We start from the raw sequence: 20,840 nt of genomic DNA, 5'->3' as shown, positions 1-20,840 counted from the left end.
CCACAGCCCTTTCTCCCTCCAGCATTGTGGTGGGAATTCAAAGCTGGGAGCACCTCTAGCATTTTGCCTCCCCTCTCAGGGAAGGGAAAAGAGTTTCCATCACCTTTCCTATGGTGCATCCCCGATCCAAGGGTTAACGTTCCTAGCAATGGCTGCGTCAGCGCTTCAAGGTCACGTTCAGCACTGCCCTTTGGCTCCAGTGATTTTTGGACTGGTTGGTGGGAAGAACCAAGATTTCCTGATACCTTATCTCCTGGCTGTGATTCCCAAGGAACCTGCAGGCCCTGGAAGAAGCCGTGTGGGCTGGCAGATCTCCCTGGACACCGCTGTGCTCCTGAGAATGTTCAGGTCCCAAAATGTGTCCCAAAACCTTGGGGGGGAACCGGAGGGGACAGGCAAAACCATGGAGCAGCTGCTCTGCTGGCATGGGAGAGCTGCTGGCACAGGGAGGAGCCAGGAACAGGCTGGGCAAGAGCAAGAGCTCTTCCTGCAGGTGATATATATTTGCTGGAGCATCAGGAAAAGCTGATTAGAGTTTTAAGGAATTGTTCTTGTGGTGGAGAGTCCTGCCAGCCTCAGCCCACAAAATGCAAACAGCTGAGGAAAAGTGGCTCTGTAACCACCTGTGGCTGGGGTGGAGGAGGGGAAGGAAGACTGGTGATGGCTCAAAGCATGCCCTGGGGAATATTTCAAATGGTTTTCCTGTTGAGGTTCTGGGGACCCACAGCTCCCCATCTCCCCCAGGTGACGTGACTGCGCCCAGGCCCAGAACTGCAGAAGCAAGGAGCTTTTGGGTGCAGAAAAGGCACTTTCTGGGCTGCAAAGAGCTCAGCTTAAGTGCTAAGGGCTTGGAAGATCTCCCTGAATGCCTCCCTGCCTGTGGAAATGTGAGGAAGGTGGAAAGTTCCCACAGACCATCCTCCTTCCCAAGACCAGGCATCCTCCAGCTTCTTCCCGGGGCCATTTTGTGCCAAATGAGTCTAAAGAAAGTGGTGTTTTCTTCACAATCTTCATCCTCCTGAAAACAGGTTCCTCCCATCACTGCTACCACAGGACTGCACTCTGTGACCTCCCCAGGGACTGAAAAACAGCACAGGGATTTCATCCTCAGCAGGAGAAGTGTTCAAACCCACTCGGGATTCATGGATCCACTGAAGGAATCAGGCAAAGCTGACAGAAGGAAAACCACTCAACACAGGTGGCCAAATGTGCATTTCTTTCCTCAGTGAACTTCCAAATCATTAAGAGGATTCAAACTACCTCCATAGGGGAAAAATAAAATGAATTAAGAAAATTGGCTTTGAAATATAAACCCATGAAGCATTTGCTTCCCTTTCCTCTCCTCATTTTCAGTTCCTCATCCCTCCCAAGCAAGACCTGATCATTTTAGAGAAGTGGCCCTTTCCTACAGCACCCAAATTTCATTTTAAAACCAGCATTTCCTGGTCTCTTGGAGAGCTCCCTTTCTGTAAACCATCCAAGCTGGGACTGGGTAAAACTAAAACTAACTGGGTATAACTAAACTCTTCTTGTCTCTTCAAAATGCTCAGGTCACAATCTTCTCTGTAAACCTCCTGAAACAAAAACTCTTCTGATGGACAATGAAGAGACTGAAAATAACTTTTAAAATTACTTTTTTTTTTTTTTTAATTAGAAGGCCTGGAAGGATTCCTGAAACTGGTTGCATCAAGCCTTTTGCCCACCTTGTTCTAGGGGCCAAAAATCCCTTTTTTGCTGAGAAGCCACCTGTAATGATAGGCAATTGCCCAGTGTCAGGGCCTCACTCATCCCTGCAGGACAGAAACCTTGATTCCAGCCTGTTTGCTACACCCTGGCCAGGTCCTGAGCAGAAAATTGGAACAGCCATCATCTCAGCATGAGCAGGTGGCTGGTGCAGAGCTGAGACGTCCCCAGAGCCTGAGATCCTGGGTGTGAGGGTCCTCAGAGCTCTCACAGCCCCAGAGCCTTAGCAGCAATGAAGAGGCCTCTTACATAATGTTGTTTATTTACCAGAAAAGGGCCAAAGTCCTTCCTGCTGGGGCCCAGGGTGGCAGGAGATAAAAGTGTTTGCACAGAGCTGGCAGCAAGAACCCTGCCAGGCTTAGGCAAGGGCACCCCAGGGCTGATGTAGGTGAAAATCCAACACCACGTGGATTTTCTTCCCAGGTCAAAACACACACCCCTACTCCAAGCAGCAGCTGGAAGTGGGAGCACTTCTTTGTGGTGGAAAAAGGTGACTTTCCTGCTGGAAACCACACACATGGGGAGTTTAGGAAGGGCAGGTTGAAGGGAAAGGTAGCAAGATTGGAGCAATTGCAGTTTCTGAACTCAAAATGCTGCACAGGTCACTGAGTGACAGCTGAACTGAAAGGATACCTAACAAATGCAATTAAAATGTTGTCCTGGGGTGCCTTGCCTTTCCTTCCCAACCCTCCCTTGCCTTGCCTCAAGAGCAAGAACTCTCCTGCCCTTCCAGAAAATCATGGTGACATTTTGCTGCTAATAATTTATGGCCAGACCTGTGAACAGCCCAAAATTCCCCAGGTGATGTGCCTTAAATCTATCCAGGGGTTAAAGCTTCACCACAAATAGAGAATATTTTGCTATTCCTCATCAGAAGCTGCAGCAGCAGCCCCCGGGACAGGGCACTTGCCTGGGATGTGGGAGAGCCCAGGGAAGCATCACTCCCAGCAGGAGCCAAGCAGCACATGCCCAGGTAAAAAGCTCTGGCACAAAACTAGGAAAACCTCAAAAACAGCAATGCAGACTTGGCAGATCCAAATTCAATCCCACTGGGGTTTTTTTTGGGGGGGGAATGGTCATAAAATGAACAAGGTGGGCTGCTCTGTGTCCACCTGTGCCAGCAGGGGCTGAGCTGCTGCTGCTGCTGAAAGCCAAATGATGGGAGCCCTGTCTGCTCCCAAACCTTGCAACACCTGCTCCTTCCATCATCTTGGAATCACAGAGTATCCTGATCTGGGAGAGACCCCCAGGGACCCATCAAAATCCAGCTCCTGGTCCTGTAGAGCGCCTGAGAGTGGTGTCCAAACGTTTATTTATTTAAACCAAGGGTGCCGTGCCCAAATCCTGGTGCTCACTGGCATTCCCTGCCCAACCTGCAGCACACATGGACAGCCAGGGGCAGGAGAGGCATTGAGAGGATGCAAAAAGAAACCACAGATCCTTCTGGCAAATATTTGTGGCCAACATGAGCTGGATGGGAGAAGTTGCCAAAACAGGAGCTTCTCTTTGGGCAGCGCTCTGATCCGCTGGCACCGGGAAGAGAATGAGCACCGAGCTGTGTCCTGAGGAGAAGCAGGAGGGGGAAGTTGATGGGATTGCTCTTTCCAGAGCACAGGAAAGCAAAGGGATCACTGCCCTTGCTCTCGTGCTCCCCCAACACCTCCCATCGCTGTATTTATGGGTGTAAATCCTGCCCCACGTGCTAAAGGCTGCACCCAGATGGATCTCGGCAACATCAGTGCCCACCCTCCTGGCAGAGATCCTGTTCTGCCCAGGTCTTCCCCACCCTGAACCGTCCTTTTCCAGCCTTTTCTGGTGCAGATCCCTCTTCCCAATTTCAGCCTCCTGGCACCTGCCTGCCCAGGTTTGCCCCTCCACACCCAAACCTGGCTCTGCCTGGCCTCTAAAGACACCCTCAGCACTCAGCTGGAGACCACGGAGGATGGTTCCACTGGGAGATCCACGAGTTCTGTAGGATTGGGGCAGCACAACGCTGGATTCCAGCTTTTACAGCCTTGTAGTTTGCTGTGTTCACCTCTCTGATGGGCACCAAGCAAAGAGGAGCAGCAGGAGCTGGGAGGGAGAGTCAAGACTGCACCAGAGCCCAGGGCAAGGGAATCACTTAGGTGGTGGCTCAGCCTCTAACTGGGTCAAGACTCTCCCTGGAAGTCACCCAAGGATCCCAGCCCAGCAACACAAAGCTCACAGGCCAAGTGATGGCAGAGGAGCCCCAGCAGCCCTGGCTGCATTCTCCAGAAAGCAGAGGCTGAGGGATGGCTGTAGATGGATCTTACCTGAGCTTTGGGGGGGGGAACACAGCGGGAAATCTGGGATTTTGGCCATCAGCACCATGCCCTGACCCCGAGCCACGTCCCATCCCACCCAGGCACAGCCGCTCCCCGGGAAGGAGGGGCACAAGGCAGCACAAGCTCCACAGCCTGGACTGAGCCCACGCACAGCAGTTCTGTCCCAAATCCACCCCTGGGCCCCCTCCTCCAGAGGCAGCAGCCCACATTGCCAGGCTCCCTTCCCGAGGCAGCAGCACGCCCTGCCCGAGCACAGCCCCGCTGCGGCACAGATGGGACCCTGAGGAGCCAGAGCCATGCAGAAAGTCAGACACCACAAGGCAGGATTCAGCAGATTCCATTTAATGTCATGTGCATATATATCCATACATTTACTTGTGTCAATGGTTCGGATGTGCGTGATGCCAGGTCTTGAAAAATCTACTCCTCGGGTTACGTCTGGGAGCGCCAACTCTCTCAAAAATCAGCTCAAAAATCAGCTCAAAATCAGCTGGGGCGGGCTCGGGCTGATTAAAAACCGACTTTTAGCCCCAAAAGTCGCCAAGGTAAAGCCGTGAATTGAAGGCAGAGCGGGCAGAGCTGAGCCCTAAATTCCCACCCAGCTCTGCAAACGCTGTTGCAAAGGGCTTGGCCAAGGAACCCTTCCCTCCCTCCGTCCCTCCCTCCCCCCAGGGAGACAGAACTGATAAGGAACAGCTGCTCTCCTTCAGCATCCCAAGCACCAGCGAGGCAGAGCAGCAGAAGCAGCACCCCACCAGCTCCCCAGGGTTTTGGCCAAGGCTGAGGAACAGGACAGAGATAAAACATTCCCCCCCAAAAAAAAAAAAAAAAGAAAGAAAGAAAAGAAGGAAAAAAATGACACTTTCACCACCACGGACGCACAGAAATTGGCTTCTCTTCTCTTTTTTTTCTGGTGTCCAGGGGCCAGGACTGGCAGCTCCTGGGGGAAGGGATGAAGGGATGCCCACCCTGCCCTGTGCTGCATCCCAGCAGTTGCAGGGTAGATTTTTCAAGGCCTGGAGATGGCTCCCAGGAAGGCTCCTCCCGCCCGCTCGGCATCGATTGCATAGCATTTATTTCAGATAAGGCACTGTTTTGCCCAACAGCAATTCCACAGAAATGCAGTTTCCATACAGTCCACATCGGATGGCCTACAGTGCAATAACATCAACTTAAAGGCAAGGTTTGGAAGAATAAACCCAGCTTTAAATTTCAACTGAATATTAAGAAGATAAAGGAAACTACATTTTTCAAAAGCCTTTTTTATTTTCCTTCACCATTGTTGTTTTACAATACAAATATCACCTTGTGAATACACAAAAAACCTACAGAAGATAACTCTGCTTCACGTAAAATACAGAATGGATATATATATATATATATATATATATTTATATATATATTTTTCTCTTCTTCATTCATTTTTTTTTATAAAAACTATTTTTGTTCTGCACATTGGCAAGTTTAGGAGACTTCCCCAAACATACAGTATGTATGGTAGGAGTGAAAACTTAGAATTACATGCAGTTTCTGCACAAATATTTTAAAGAAATAGATTATCTTTGTTGTTTTTCAACAACACTCCAGTAAGGGGATGGAGAAACCATTCATAGTTCACTCAGTGATCATTTGTAAAATTCTTAAAAAACAGGAATTCATGGCTGTTTTGCTTTTTAAAATCCAGCTACCAAGTAGACAATAAAGTGATACTTTTTTAGCTTGACCTGCCCACAATGTGTGAGCAAGGTCGGACCCTTTTTCATTTGGTGGGGTGGGAGGTTTTTCCCTACACGTAGCAATTTCAACATTATAAGCAAATTTCCAGTTTAATTTAGCTATAAATGCAAAAATTAGTAATTATACAGTATATATAATTCTGCTTTCATGGAATACTTTATTTTAAATAAAAACATTTAAGACTGCCTACTGACCATACAATCAAGACAAGAAAGGCACTAGAAACATAGACAAATCTCTCTCTCTCTCCCAAGAAGCATTTTCTTTAAATTTTTTTAACTCTCTATTCTCTGACATGTAAAAATCTTTTTAAATTTAATTTTTTTTTCATACACATTTTGAAAAATAAAGTTAGGAAATACTTAGAAAATCACTTTACATTTTTTTCTCTCTTTTTTTTTTGGTTTTTTTTTTTTTTTTTTGCACTTTTTTGACACAGTCAGTCACTGCAGAATCTACAAAATCAGGATTTACCAAACCTTTCTGTGTCTATCATCTTATTCGTAGCACGGTGCAACAGGTAGAAAGATTTCTTTATTTCACCCAAGGCAGATATTTAGAAACCTTCATATAGTCATTTGCTAGAAAATGGCTTACAGCCCAATCTTTGGGGCAAGAGATATGAAAAGTATGTTTTCCCAAGAAAATAATATGCTTTGTTCCCAGACGTGACTGGAAAGACCAGAACTTATGATATAAAAGCTTTTCATCTATGTTGTCGCATCATATACAAAGGAACATGGTGATGGGCAAATGCAAATCCCAATTCTATCAACAAGAAATGTATAACAGTGCATGATCAGTGAAATTCTCTTTATTGTTGTCCAACGCAGATCCTTTGGAGAGAAAAAAAGATCACAGTGCTTACCAGGTAACTGAATAGGTCAGGTCCAGGGAGCTGCTAAAGAAAGGGTTAGGGAGCGGTGGATTTTTGTTTATGGCATCTTCTCTTGGAGTTGTGAGCACTTGGGACAGGTCCTTTCGGGGCCCTGGTGACACTGTTACGTGTCACTCACCAGGCGGCTGTACTTGACCTGCCGGCCCCGCGCCAGCGCCGGACACCGCAGGGGCCAGTGGTAGGAGCGAGGTACAATTCCTTGGACATTCTTCTCAAAGTACTGGAAGGGCTTGTACCACCAGACCCTTGCAAGGAGGTTAGTTTGGGAAGCTTCTTTTAGCACCTGCAGGGGGAGGAGGACAAAAAGAGGGTCACTGAAGGGCAGGTCCTTTATTCGCACGACACCGTTCGTCAGTGCTGTCCTGCTTCCTGCTGCTCCCAAAGTCTCACCTCCCAAACTGATCCCAGCCTCCCTGCACACACCAAACCTGCTCAGCCCTGCCTACAGCGCCTCAGCTGTTTGATGGGCCCACAGGAAAGGAATGAGTGGCCCAAAGACCGGTGTCTGCTCTCCTTTGGGAATGAAAATGCCATCCCAAAGCACGGCTGTTCCTTAAGTGCCTCTGAAATTCCATGTGGCTCAGGAATCACTTTGGGCCTGGCTGCGTGCCTGTGGAGCTGTGGGAGTAAACCACACAGGACTCCATCTTCTTCATGGTGGAAAAAGCCCCTTCTTTAGTCACATAACTCCTTTTTATACAGTTTTACAGACCTCGTGTGTGACTCCAGTTGGTCAGTAGCTTTCTTGCCAATTACTTTTATTGGTCATTAACAAGTTGTTACTCTGTATTGATTGGTCACTCAAACTCCTGGTGTCTACATGTAGGAAAAGTTGTTTGTGAGAGCTAGCTTTCATTTTTCTATCTAACTGTGTAAAACCAGTTTATACAGGTGCTGGTTGTCACTCAAACTCCTGGTGTCTACATGTAGGAAAAGCTGTTTGTGAGAGCTAGTTTTCATTTTTCTATCTAACTGTGTAAAACCAGTTTATACAGGTGCTGGTTGTTTTTACCCAGGAATAGGTTGTTATGTTAAGGAACTGCTCACACCAGGATTGCTTTCACATGGGAACTTGCAAAGGGTTAGCCTGACTTAGAAGAAATGACAGGCCGGCCAGAGCAGTGTTGACTTTATAAGGCTTTTCTTTATAATTTTCCTACCTTACTGCAACATGGAGCCATGAGCAGGGCACAGCCCACCCCGTCTGGAGGAAGTGAGAAGCCTGCCCTGCCCTCCACATGCTCCCAGACTGCTCCCACCTACCTTCTGCTTCTCTCAGCCATGATCAAGCCCCAGCCCACAGGCACACAGAGTGGGCAGGCCCTGAGGGAATTATCCAACCCCCCTGCTGCCTATTATCCATGCCAGAGCCAGGGATCCCTGTATCCACCCACGAGCACAGGGCTCGTACACTGAGCTTCATCTCCACATCAAGCTCACGTGCCAAATAAATCCACTGTTGCTTTTCATTCGGAGGCCAGGCACAAGCCCCAGCACGAGGAAGGAGGGAGCAGCACAGCAATGTGTGCCCAGGGAAGGATCCAGGGACTGGCATTTCCCAACATCCTGGCAGCTCCGGGCAGCAGTGCTGAGCCACCTCCCCGGTCACATCAGGCAGCAGAACGGGAACGTTTCCTCACCAAGGGCTCTGCTGAAGCAATTCCTCAGCAGGACTGGGGGCACTCCTGACTTCAGCACTTCCAGCTTGGAAGTACCACTGCTCTGAGAGCCCAGGAGCAGAGTCAAAGCATGGAATCCTCTGGGGCTGTGGGACAAGAGCTGCAGAGCGTGGGCACAGAACACAGTGCCTCCCAAACTGACTGAACGTCAAAGGGCACCGAATTTGCAATTAGGCACTTGGCTAGAAGTGCACCACAAGGCTTGGCTGTGTTGTATTGCTTCAGGCAGCACCAAACCAGTGGAATAACAAGGTGGGACCTACAAGGCCTTCAGAGGGCTGGAGACAGATGACCTTTAGGGCCCCTTCCAGCCCAGGTCATTCCACGATCATTCTGTGACAGGATCTAAAAATCTGCACTGTCACAATATAAATTCATCTTCTATCCATTGTAGCAGGTCTTTAATACACATAATTAACAGAACATGCCACAGATAAGCAAAAGATCTTTGACCATGAGCACAGAAAATATTTGGACACCAATATGCTGCTAAGGACCTAAAAAATGTCTCTTAACTCCCTTGTCCACTACCTGTGGCAAAGACTTGTGCATTTCCTCTCAGAGAATCATGGAACTCCCAGAGTTGGAAGGGACCCACAGAGATTATTGATCCAGCTCCTGGCCCTGCACAGACACCCCAACAATCCCACCCTGGGCATCCCTGAAGTGCTGTCCAAAGGTTCCAGGAGCTCTGGCAGCCTCGGGGCTGTGCCCATTCCCTGGGGAGCCTGGGCAGTGCCCAGCACCCTCTGGGGGAAGAGCCTTTCCTGATCTCCAGCCTGGCACAACAGAGGAGGTTTCACTTTCCTCAGCATTGTCAGTTCCTCTCTGATTGCCCCAGTTCACCAGCCAGGAGAACTCTCCACCCCCTGGAAACACTTTCAAAAACTAGTTCCTTTTTAGCAAGGCCCCCTCCTGTACCTCAAGAGACCTGTGGCACAAGCCACAGAACACAGGAAAACCCCAGCTGGCCTCAACAACCAAACAAAACAAAACAAGGCAAAAGAATCTAAACGGTTTGTTGTTCTGGGCCACCTGGCCCAAATGCAGAAGACTTCAAAAAACTGAGGTTATCCCGGGGCAGGAGAGCCATGCCTGCGTTTGGGAACACCTTCCCATACTTTTGTGGTCAAGAACCCAATTAATGATGCCTCTTTCTTCCCTGCAAACCCAACAGTTGGGGGGAAGAGAGGGACTCTGCACAGGACATGGGCGAGCCTGGATATTCTCACCCCCCCAGGCTACAGCAGGAGCATCCAAGGAGTGGGAGGAACTCACTTGCTGGTTGGCCATTGTGTGGTACCACCAGAATAGCCTTGTAGTGATGTAGTAAGCCACCACCACGTCCACAGTGTAGTGGTCATGAGCAAGGAGGATGCAGAACATCCCCACCATGCTGAGCGTCCAGCAGATCCAGTGGTACCACCAGAGTCGCCGTGGGGAATCTGCAAAGAAGCACAAGCAGGGGTTACTCCCAGGTGGAAGCTTATCAGGACTACTGCTGTGATTAGCAGAGGTCATGGACTGCAATCCTGGCTGACACAGAGATGCCTGTGCTGAGATTAAGAGCAGGAATAATGCTGAAATCACAAAGTATCACGCTCTTAAGGTGTAACTTAAAATTGTACTCAGGGGTAATGAGATCCTTGGAAATGAGAAAGGTTATGAAATCTTTAAGATATAATATACCCTGGCCAGTGAAATCAACCTGCTTGTGTTCAGATTGGGTATTGGGAATTAGGAATTGTTCCCTGGGAGGGTGAGCAGGCCCTGGCACAGGGTGCCCAGAGAAGCTGGGGCTGCCCCTGGATTCCTGGCAGTGCCCAAGGCCAGGCTGGACACTGGGGTTTGGAGCAGCCTGGGATAGTGGAAGGTGTCCCTGCCATGGCAGGGGGTCGGATGAGATGGCTTTTAGGTCCCTCCCAACCCAAACCATTACAATCCCTCCAGTGAAGAATCTTCCCCTAATACCCAGCATGAGGCAACTTCCTCTCACCGTGGAGCACGCAGGTATTTTAACACAAATTGTGTTCTCCAGTGAGCACAACAGAAACCCCTCAGTCAGGAAGGAAGCACACAACAGGAGGGCAGCAGGGCACTCACACTCTTTGATGAACAGGTAGGTGAGGGTTAGGATGACGGTGTGGCCACTGTACAGGTAGTCCCCACACATGTTGTGGGAGCCCGTGATGGACAAGCCTCCGCCAGCAATCAACTTCATTATCCTTCGCAGGTGAGATTCCCAGTCTCCAAAGAGCTGGTGGGACAGCAAAACACAAAAGCACAGTGAAATATCACAGCTCAAAGCAATGGCTTTAACCAGCAACTTGGCCTTTCAGTTCTTCTCCCTTTTCTGCTTTGATCCACAAGATCAATCAGCAGATAAATCCTCAGCCTTTCCCAAAAGCTGGCAGCACATTTCTAGCAGGAAAAAGACTGCAAATGAGACACGAGTGTTTTGATGCTTTGCACCTCTTGTAGCTGGTGCTCAGGTGAGAATTTCCTTCTGTTCAAGAGGCAGCACACTCTAAAATAAATGAGGTTTAATTTAGTTCATGTTGTTGGTAACAGTGCAGGCCCTACTGGTGATCATCCAACAGAAACCAGGAGGAACTGCCCAGACTGAACAGCCAGCTGCCAAAGCCAGGATCTGATGAACAGAAGAGCATCTCACTCCAAACCCCAAGGCCTTGGAGAAGTCTGCTAATTATTTTTTTCTGCTTCCCATTCCAACAGAAACACGTGTGCTGACTGTCAGAGCACAGGGCCAGACTTGGGCTTTGAATCCACAGCAGCCCAAACAGGGATCTCCCTCCACACCCAGATTTGCTCTGACCCACCCCCAACCATGGCACTGGCTCATGGAGCATTCCTGGAAAAACTTCAGTTTGCCCAAGGAAAGCCAAATCCAAGCAAACCAAGTCCTTCCCAGAGGACACTCTGCTCCCTCTCTCGAGTGACCGAGGGCACTGGCACTGCCCAACACTTTTGCTGTTCTCAGCTCTTAGCCTAGGCCAAATATTAAACAAATCCACAAAAAATGCATGCCATGGGACGACCAGGTTGTGTGGAGAACCTCTGGGACCCATCAGGAAACAGGGACTAATGGACCAATGCACACGTGTGCTGCATCCTCACCTCATTTTATGGTCCTTGAAAATCCATGGAAACCTTTGAACTGTCAGAAGGAAACACAGACCCCCCAGGCTGGCCATTATGTTTTTGTTTTAAAGCTTGGCCTTGCTTTAAGAAGTGGAAATGGATAATTTCTGACAGACTTGAGCATCTTCTTTGCAGGAATTAAACATTTCCTGCTAACAGTTGCTCACAAACACTAAACTGCTCCCCAAAGCCCATTTTCACAATCATATAGAACTCAATAAGGTGTTGAGAGGTTATTCTTTTCCCACCAGAACATTTAGGGCTTTCAAGAAAACTCCTTAATCTTATCAGGGCCCTCAGCTTGTCTCTACTTGAGTAATGAGAAGGATTTGCCAACGCCATAAATTCCCCAAATTCCCCAAAGAGGCAGATTTATTCACTTCAGCCCATTAATACCTGCGTTCTCCCTTTTTTAATTTTCTAGCAGCAGGCTGTTCAAACACAGTGCTGAATCCTCTCCCACTCGCTTCTCTTTTGAAAATCCCTCCAAAAGCCACAAAGGTTCTGCCTTGGCAAACACTGGCTGGACTTCACTGAGGAACCAAAGCATTTTGGCTTTGTTTGGATGTGTCAATCTTCACCAAAACAAGGACAGCACACGGATCAAGTCCAATCAGGATTTTACTACCTGTACCTCAGTGATTTTACAACCTGTCAGCTGATTTATGGCTGTGCTTCTGCCCTTTCTCCTGCTTCAACTGCGTCACAGCACAACCAGCCCCAGGAATTGCAGTAAGGACCAGGATTCCAGCAATGCTGCAGTGACCAGAGGTGGATGCAACACCACCAGCTCTGTCCCATCTCCACCCTGAGCACGTGAATTACCCTTCCAGGCTGACCACAAGGGTCAACACTTCTGTCCCAGTAGCCTGGTTTCAGCCATGGCTTTCACAAGCCTAATTTATCCCTCAGAGTCAGTGCTGGACTGGGGAGGAGGTGAGAAGTCCTTGTGCTAACAGAATTGCAAAAATATGTGCAGGAGACAGCCTTAGTAAAGTCTCTCTGGGCCATTTTCAACCACGAATCATATTTGGATTTGACACACCGAGGTGTGTATTTATTTAGAAATCAGTGACTCACACATGGCAAAGGTTGCACACCTTCAACAGTTTCAGTGGGGACAGGAACATGCTGATCATGCAAATTAGTTGAAAATGCCACAGAATTTGGGTCGCTCAGTGCTTTGAAAAGGGTGGGAATCCCTGCACTGCCCTGCAGAACCTGTCAACATCTCCCCTGAGAGGGCAGCCACTGACTTGCAGAAGGGTGTCCCTGTCACACCAAACCAGCACTCTCAAATTAAAATTATAGAAAAGTTTGGGCTAGTTTGGGCTGAAAGTTCATCCCATTCCACCCCCTGCCATGGGTAGGGACACCTTCCACTATCCCAGGCTGCTCCAAGCCCCAGTGACCAACCTGGGGCAGCCACAGCTGCTCTGGGCACCCTGTGCCAGGGCCTGCCCACCCTCCCAGGGAACAATTCCTTCCCAATATCCCATCCATCCCTGCCCTCTGTCAGTTTGAACCCATTCCCCTTATCCTGTCACTCCAGTTCCTGTTGCAGGTCCCTCTCCAGCTTCCCTGTGTCCCTTCAGGCTGTGGAAGGAGCTGTGAGGTCTCCACACACCCTTCTCTTCTCCAGGCTGAGCAGCCCCAGCTCTCCCAGCCTGGCTCCACAGGGAAGATGCTCCAGACCCCTCAGCAACTCCATGACCCTGCTCCAACAGTTCCATGCCCTCCTTATGTTGAGGGCACCAGGACTGTGCACAGAATTCCAGGTGAGCTCTCACCTGAGCAGGGCAAGGATCCCCTCCCTTAGAAACACTTCTTGAGAAAGCAGTTTTGGGAACAGCAGGATGAGGGGGAAACAGGCAGATTAGGGCAGGCAGAAGGAATTTACCTTTGGAGAACACTTGAAATGCATTCCAGGTACTGGGAGCGTAGTCACATACATGGTAATACACCGGTACAGGTATAGTGTGCCAACGATACAGAAAAATCTTCTGCTAATTATAGACCTGGCAGGGAGAAAAAACAGGCACAAATAAGGAGGTCGCTCAAAGCAAACAAAATCCACAAAGGTAAATAAAACAAACCAGCAGCTGGTTTCTCCTGATGCTTTGGAAACTCACAACGCTATGGGCTTGCACCTGGGAATGCTGAACTACTCCACAAATATTCCCATGCCTTCCAGGCCAGGAACACAGCAGCAACACAACCCACACTGCCTTTGAAGGTGATTACAGGAAATCTAAGGATTAGGGTGCAGAAGCCTGTGCAGACGGGGTGCTGAAGACATTAAAGGGGATTTCATGCCCCACACCCCTCCATTAGCTGTGGTCAGTCACTGATTTCCTATTCGAGGCAGGGGATAAAATTACAGAATTTTCATTCTGAGATGAAAAGGAGTAAGTTTATTTCAGCAGACACACAATTTAGTGATTACAAAGGGTCTCCTGTATAACCCAGAGGAGCGAGAGTGCATCTTTCCTGAGCAGCATTATAAAGGAAGCAGTTCACATCAGCAAGGAAAGCTCCCAAATAAAAATGCAGAGCTGTCCTGGCTGCAGGACAGGGTGTTTGCAGGGAAGCCACTCAGCAGCCACAGCTGCAGAGACATTTATTAGTGAGGGCTGATGTTCACAGAGAGGGCAGATGCAGATCTGGGGTACCACGAGGTGCTTCTGCAAAACCAGCACGAGCACCCGGGGCAAAGGATGAGCTCAGGAGGGACAGCCAGCCCCAAAACCGCCCCACTGGGGTAACACCTAAAAACACCTCAAAGAAAGACAATTAAACCTCTCCTGGCACATCCACCAGGACAGAGGCAACCTCTGGAGAGATCCTAAGGAGAGATCACTGCCAGGGTTACAGAAATCGGGTGAATCCAATTACAGCAATCACCCTTCATGTGCCACTGGCTACAGACCCTGGGGGGTTTGGTTCATTTTAAATCACTGTTCTTTGCACTTATGGCCATTTCAAGCTGCAGGTTCTGGCATTCACAGAATCCAAGAACAGCCTGGATTGGAAGAAACCGTCAAGAACATCTCATTCCACCCCCTGCCATGGGCAGGGACACCTTCCACTGTCCCAGGCTGCTCCCAGCCCCAATGTCCAGCCTGGCCTTGGGCACTGCCAGGATCCAGGGGCAGCCACAGCTGCTCTGGGCACCCTGTGCCAGGGCCTGCCTACCCTGCCAGGGAATAATTCCTTCCCAATATCCCATCCATCCCTGCCCTCTGGCAGTGGGAAGCCATTCCCTGTGTCCTGTCCCTCCAGGCCCTTCCAAAGAATCTCTCTCCTTCCTTCTTGGAGGTTCCCTTCAGGCACTGGAATTCAGTTGTTGCTATTTTGCTCACTTAAAAAAAAATAATATTCCTATCAAGCTGAGCTCTTTCAAAATTCAAAATTGGCCTCCTCTTACATTTTTCAGTGCTTTTGGCATGTTTATTAAACTGGAGTCCTCCACTCTTGGAGGAGTTTGAGTTTGCAGTGCCGGATCAGTAACACCTTGAGTGCCTTGATTAATCAGGAAAATTTCAACTCTTGCAGGCTAAACACATTTTGCACTGGAGTACTCACTGCTGTAAAACAGTATTCCAGACTTTTTTCTTCCCTCTCCTGGTGTAAACATGGGCAAAGCTGTGAGTTAAGAATGATAATTATTAATTTTGTTCCAAGAACTGAAATTTAAGTGTGGAGGGCACCATTCCAGTAGAGCACGGGTTCTCCTCTGCACAGTTTTCCCTCTCATATCTCATCCTTGTGGCTTTTAGAACCAGACATGAACCTGCTTTTTTCTTTTTAACATAAAGGCAGACAGAGGGTTGAGGATTAAAAGCTGAGCAACACCATATTCTGAGAGACCAAAGAAGCATTTTTCCAAGCACTGAATTTCTTTTTTTAATTAAAACTACCACTTGATTTTGCTGGATTTGGCATATTTTACCTTAGGAAAGTCTGAGAGAGCTCTGCACTGTTATATAAAGAAAAAAATAAATGTAAAAAGCCTTGTATTTCCCTTTCCCCCAGGAGGATTTGTGTGAGTGTGAGACTCAGAGCCAGCCAGCAAGTACAACCTCCACACTTACTCCTGGTCCAAAGAAATCCATCCCAGCTCTGCAGATCTCAGCAGGGAGCAGCCTGCTCCTTCAGCCCCATGAGCCAAACACATGGCCAATCCTGGCATTGTGCTTCTCCCACAGCATCTGGGAATGCTTCCCAGAGAAGTTCATCTTCCTCAGCAGCTTCCCTGAGCTCCCTGTGGAAACTGCAGAGTGCCCAGCCAGACCTGCTCCTTCCTTCTGGAGAGACACCAGCCCAATCCCATGCCATGGACAGCATTAGAATCATGGAATCACAGAATGTTTGCTTTGGAAAGGACCTTAAAGCCCTTCCAGTGCCACCCCTGCCATGGGCAGGGACACCTTCCACTGTCCCAGGCTGCTGCAAGCCCCAGTGTCCAACTTGGCCTTGGACACCTCCAGGGATGAGGAAGCAGAAGTGAGGAGGTCCCACCTGGCCCAATGCCCTCCCTTTATTCCTGAATTGTGTTTCAAAGGGAGGGGATAACCCCACCACAAAAGGGATTCAGCTCTTTCAGTAGCACTGAGTCACTCCCCATCCAAAGCCACAAGAACAAGGTCCTCCAGATAAAGCCACCTCGCTGGGCTCCTGTTCCTGCCAGCACCTCTCCTGCCCTTCCCTTTCTCCTGCCCTTCCCTTTCTCCTGCTCAGCCACAGCTCAGGCCTTTCGGACCTTGATCCCTCTGCTCACAGAAAAAAAAAAGAGGGATTTTGGTCTTCAAAACATTCCATGACCAGTGCATACACTGACCAAGCTCTGGGACTCCCTGGCATCTTCTCCTAACACCAGAAAAGGCCCTTCCAAAGGGGATTTCCCATGGTAGGGGGTTGCAATGGGATGACCTTTAGAGTCCCTTCCAGTCCCTAATATTCTGTGATTCTATAACATAAATAAAAACAAACACCCCAAAGCAAATGGGGACACGGTAGGGGGATATTGTAAATGCAGGTGAACCCGGTGGGAAGAAATGATGATGTCTGACTCTAGTTCAGAAGGCTGAATGATTTATTATAACTATACTGTAATACATTAATATACTATATAAATGAAATACTAAAACTACATACTTCTTTTTCTAACTACCATATCTAACTAACAACTCGTGACCCTCTCGCCAGAGTCCAGACACAGGTGGATTGGATTGGCCATCAGGCTCAAACAATCTTCACCAGAATCCAATCAAGCAATCACCTCAGGTAAACAATTCTCCAAACACATTCCACATGGGAAAAACAAGGAGCAGAAATAGAAATTGTTTTCTCTTTCTTCTCTCTGTGCTCCTCTATGAAAAAATCCTGAGAGAGAGAAGAATGCGCTTGCCACAGGGGGAGACCTTCATATCTGCCAGTGGCACCAATATATGTATGTTACCATCAACTCAACCCACATCTCACTGCTTCAAAATCTCCAAGGATTCTGCTGTTCTTCACCTACAGGCTCTGCTCAGCCCCACCACAGGGTGTTTGATCCCTGGCATGGCCCTATTAACCCGACACCTCCTTCTCGAGGGCAATCCCACACCGCCCCCTCTAGCTGTTTCCCTTGGGTTTCAAATCATGGAATATCCTAAGCTGGAAGGGACCCACAAGGATCACTGACACAGCTGCTGTTCCTTCACAGATACCCCAACAATCCCACTCTATACATCCTTGGGAGGGTTGCACAAATGTTCCTGGAGCTCTGGCAGCCATGCTCATTCCCTGGGGAGCCTGGGCAGAGCCAGCACCCTCTGGGGGAAGAACCTTTCCCTGAACTCCAAGGTAAACCTCCCCTGGCACAGCTCCAGCCATTCCCTTGGATCCTGGTTCGCAGCTGCCCTCACAAGAGCATGAGTTGTGCCCCCTCTGAACAGTGAGTTCAGAACATCATTTCACCCAATCCATGGCTTCTCACCCATGAAAAATGTCCGAGTTAACCACGCAGGCAAACACGAGCAGGGGTGTTGCTCAGTTTCTTAGGGAACATTTGGACCTCTGCCTTCTGCACAAGCAGCTCACACTGCGTGCTACTTCACCTTTGAAAACTGAGATAAGAAGATCACAAGAGGCTTCATTTTGTTTGGGTGCAAACCAGCATCTGCCCTCCAAAAGCTGTCAGAAGCACTCAAGCTTTGAAAAGGTTTCACTTACTTGTATTTTAAGAGCAGCCACTGAACAAACCACAGTCCTACAAGGATCATGCCGTTGATTTCACAAATAGAAAAAGCCCATTGCACCCGATCAAAGCGATCAAAAAATGCATCTGGGAGGGGAGGCTGCACCTCCTTGGGAGGCACTCGTTCATGAACCACCGAGATAGTCACCGTGGTGAAGACGAAACAAAAAAGTGCATAAATAAAAGCCAGGAAAGTCTTGCCCCATTCCATGGGATACTGCGAGCGCTCCGGCTCCGGCATGGGGATCTTGATCATCTCCTTCTTGAAGCCATTGGGGACCCCATTGAGCTTGAGCGCGGCACCGAAGCCGTTCTGGCGCACGGCGTCACCGGCACACACGTGCCCGTTGGCGTGGCCGTTCTTGTGAGCCTCCATGTGGTGAGCCATCTTCAGCCCCTCGATCATGTTCAACAGCCGCTGGCCGCTGTCGGAAGACACCCGGGACAGAGGGGATTTCTTGAAATCCTCCTCTGTCAGGTTGATGAGGTCCCGCCCGGTGAAGTTCTTCAGGGGCTCACAGTACTCCGGCACGGCATTGTCCGTCAGCCAGCCGGTCACCTCCTCGGGTGACCACAGCACCACTTCTTTCATCTCGCCAGGGACGGTGGCACATGGGCTTTAAAGGGGGCAGCAGTCACTGCGGCTCCAGCGCGGCGGGAAGCTCCTCCTTGGCTTCATCTTGTCCCGGGAATGGGTTTGGCCAGAGGCGAGAGCCCGTCCCTACCCAGCCGACACCAGCGTGTGGCCAGCATAGGAAACGCTCTACTTCATCTTCGTGTTGGCATTCTTCTTCCTGGGGAGGGGGAGACAAACACAAAACCAGGCATTAGGACAGCATTTAGCCTGCGGTTCATGGCTAAAACCAAAATTCCTGCACAAAACCAGCTGTGCTCGGGACTGGCAAGAGACTCTGGAGGGAAAAGAGCAGCAGATCTGAGCTCCAACCTTGTACACACAGCACTGTCCTTCCCGAGCTCACTGTTGATTTCTTAAAAGATTTAACACCACTTTGCAGCTGTGGGAAGCTTCCCTCCTGCTCTGCATTTGTTACATTTTCCATTTCAATGCTCTAGTCCATGAGCAGCACCCAAATTCCTCTTACAATCATCATACTCATGGATTTCATTCTGCAAGGCAAAAATCATAAAATCACAAAATCCCAGACTGGTTTGGGTTGGAAGGGACCTTAAAGCTCATCCCATTCCACCCCCTGCCATGGGCAGGGACACCTTCCACTAGACCAGCTTCTCCAAGCCCCATCCAACCCACCTTAGAACTCCCCCAGGTGCCACATATAGTCATCAACACTAAAAAATTGATGTAGATAAGCCAGGATCTACTCTCTGGGCCAAAAGAGCAGCAGGAAAATCAATAATCAAACAGATTAGCCTGAGAATAAAATTAAGCCTTTAGGTTTGCAGGAATTTAGCAGCTCTGTGAGGTAAATTTCACTGTTACCAGGGTACCCTGCTCCAATTCAAAGAAATGTTTTCTACTAGCTAAAAAAAAGGAAACAGGAGAAAAAAGTTTATTATTTGTTTTAAAGAGGAACTAGGTAAGAAACTTCTATACTCAATGAATTGCAGAAATAGCTTAGAAAAGCTGATGGCTTCCACTACAAAAGTTACAAGAACACACAAGTTACTTGCTTGGAATGCCTTCCTGAATTTTTGAGATGTGAGCAGCAAACAAGGCAGTGATGGCAGCGACCACCACCAGCTAATCCTCAGGTCTGAGGTGTTTATTCAACCAAAAACCAAAATTGCTCCTCCCTAGAGCAAGGAGAGGAAAGCAGTGGAAGCCCCACCATCCCGCAGACCACGTGCTCTGCTGCAGCATCATAAACATGAAATGAGAAGGTAACAGCACAGGGAAAAAAAAACCACTTCGTATTTTCAGAAGTCAAATCAAGCCTTTATCAGCTGAAAGAATATTTTTAGCCTCTTACAGGCTCCCAAGTGTTTGTTTTTCATCAAAGGGAGCAAAGTTGTGACTGAGGAAAACCAAAATAATTTACTCTACTGGCACGATTTGAGCTGAAGTGGCTCAGAACAGATACAGAGCTTCACTCCTATGCAAGCATGACCACGCTGCACATCAATTCATTTTCTGACATGTTGCCTCTAAGCTCAGCAAGAAACACAAGGTGCAGGTTTTAATTTGTTTTTCCATGGAAGGAACTGTGATGGTAGAGAAAAGAAAAAGCCTTGGATGGAAGGACTGGTAGTACTTTGGACAGGCCACCTCTCACTTACTGGACACACCAGGAATGTGCACACATTTGAATCCACGGAGCAAGGCAGGGATGAAGATGACTCTTCCACTTTGTGCATATCTGTGTTGCTTTAAAGCAGAAGTGAGGATACAGCTCTATTTCCTTCCTTTTCTTTCAATACTGAGGAAGGCTTTCACGCCACAGATTGCTTCATTATTCAGGTTGTGTTTAGCAAATCAGTATTTAGTTACAGAGCTCTGAACATGGAAAAAGGATGGCCTGAATTATGCATGGTAACCCACATTAGAAGCTCCTACAAGGCCAGGACTGAGCAGCAGCTCAGCTCCACCTGCCCATCTCCGTGTGCTCATTTCCAATCCCAGCTCTGGCAGCACAAATTCCCAGCAGACAAATCCTAACAGACTTCTTGTTGCTTCCCAGGATGGTGCCTCACAATGATAAAGCCAAAGTTATTTATTTTTAATGCTGTTCTCCCACCTGAGCTCTGGGCCTGCAGCAGTCATCCAGCCTGGCTTTGGGGTTGTCTGAGCACTCTGTGGGCACCACGAGGTGGGCCAGCATTACCTAAACCTTTTCAGTTTTCAACACTGGAGTGCCTAAATCCCAGTTTCCCAAATCCCTGACCCTGACAGAGCAGCTTCCTGTCCACCCTGACAACATTTTTAAGGATTCAGAATCCCAAAGACACAGTTCAGGAGCCTGTAACCAACCTCCAGACTACATCTCCACTGCCAGGGAAGGTCTAGATTGGATAGTGGGAAAAAATTTCTCCATGGAAAAGGTTGTCCAGCCCTGGAATAGGCTGCCCAGGGCAGTGGCAGAGTCACCATCCCT

General features: G+C 48.7%; 1 protein-coding gene across 2 annotated transcripts in view; it reads right to left on the bottom strand.

Annotated features, from left to right (window-relative positions):
* Positions 1-4,375: 4,375 nt before the first annotated feature.
* The window catches only part of SGMS1 (sphingomyelin synthase 1), a 93,629-nt gene continuing 77,164 nt past the window's right edge, over positions 4,376-20,840 (bottom strand). For both annotated transcript variants that reach the window (XM_068197020.1, XM_068197021.1), the window contains 5 exons: positions 17,745-18,563; positions 13,426-13,543; positions 10,467-10,620; positions 9,642-9,808; positions 4,376-6,967 (listed from right to left, as the gene is read on the bottom strand). In XM_068197020.1, coding sequence (XP_068053121.1) covers positions 6,788-6,967; positions 9,642-9,808; positions 10,467-10,620; positions 13,426-13,543; positions 17,745-18,361 — 1,236 coding nt within the window. In that variant the 5' untranslated portion in view covers positions 18,362-18,563 and the 3' untranslated portion in view covers positions 4,376-6,787. The remainder of the gene's footprint in view (positions 6,968-9,641; positions 9,809-10,466; positions 10,621-13,425; positions 13,544-17,744; positions 18,564-20,840) is intronic.

This window comes from Anomalospiza imberbis, chromosome 8 (assembly GCF_031753505.1).
Source record: "Anomalospiza imberbis isolate Cuckoo-Finch-1a 21T00152 chromosome 8, ASM3175350v1, whole genome shotgun sequence".
Lineage (NCBI taxonomy): Eukaryota > Metazoa > Chordata > Aves > Passeriformes > Viduidae > Anomalospiza > Anomalospiza imberbis.
The sequence above is the reverse complement of the archived record's forward strand: the minus strand, read 5'-3'. Positions and strand labels throughout refer to the sequence as shown.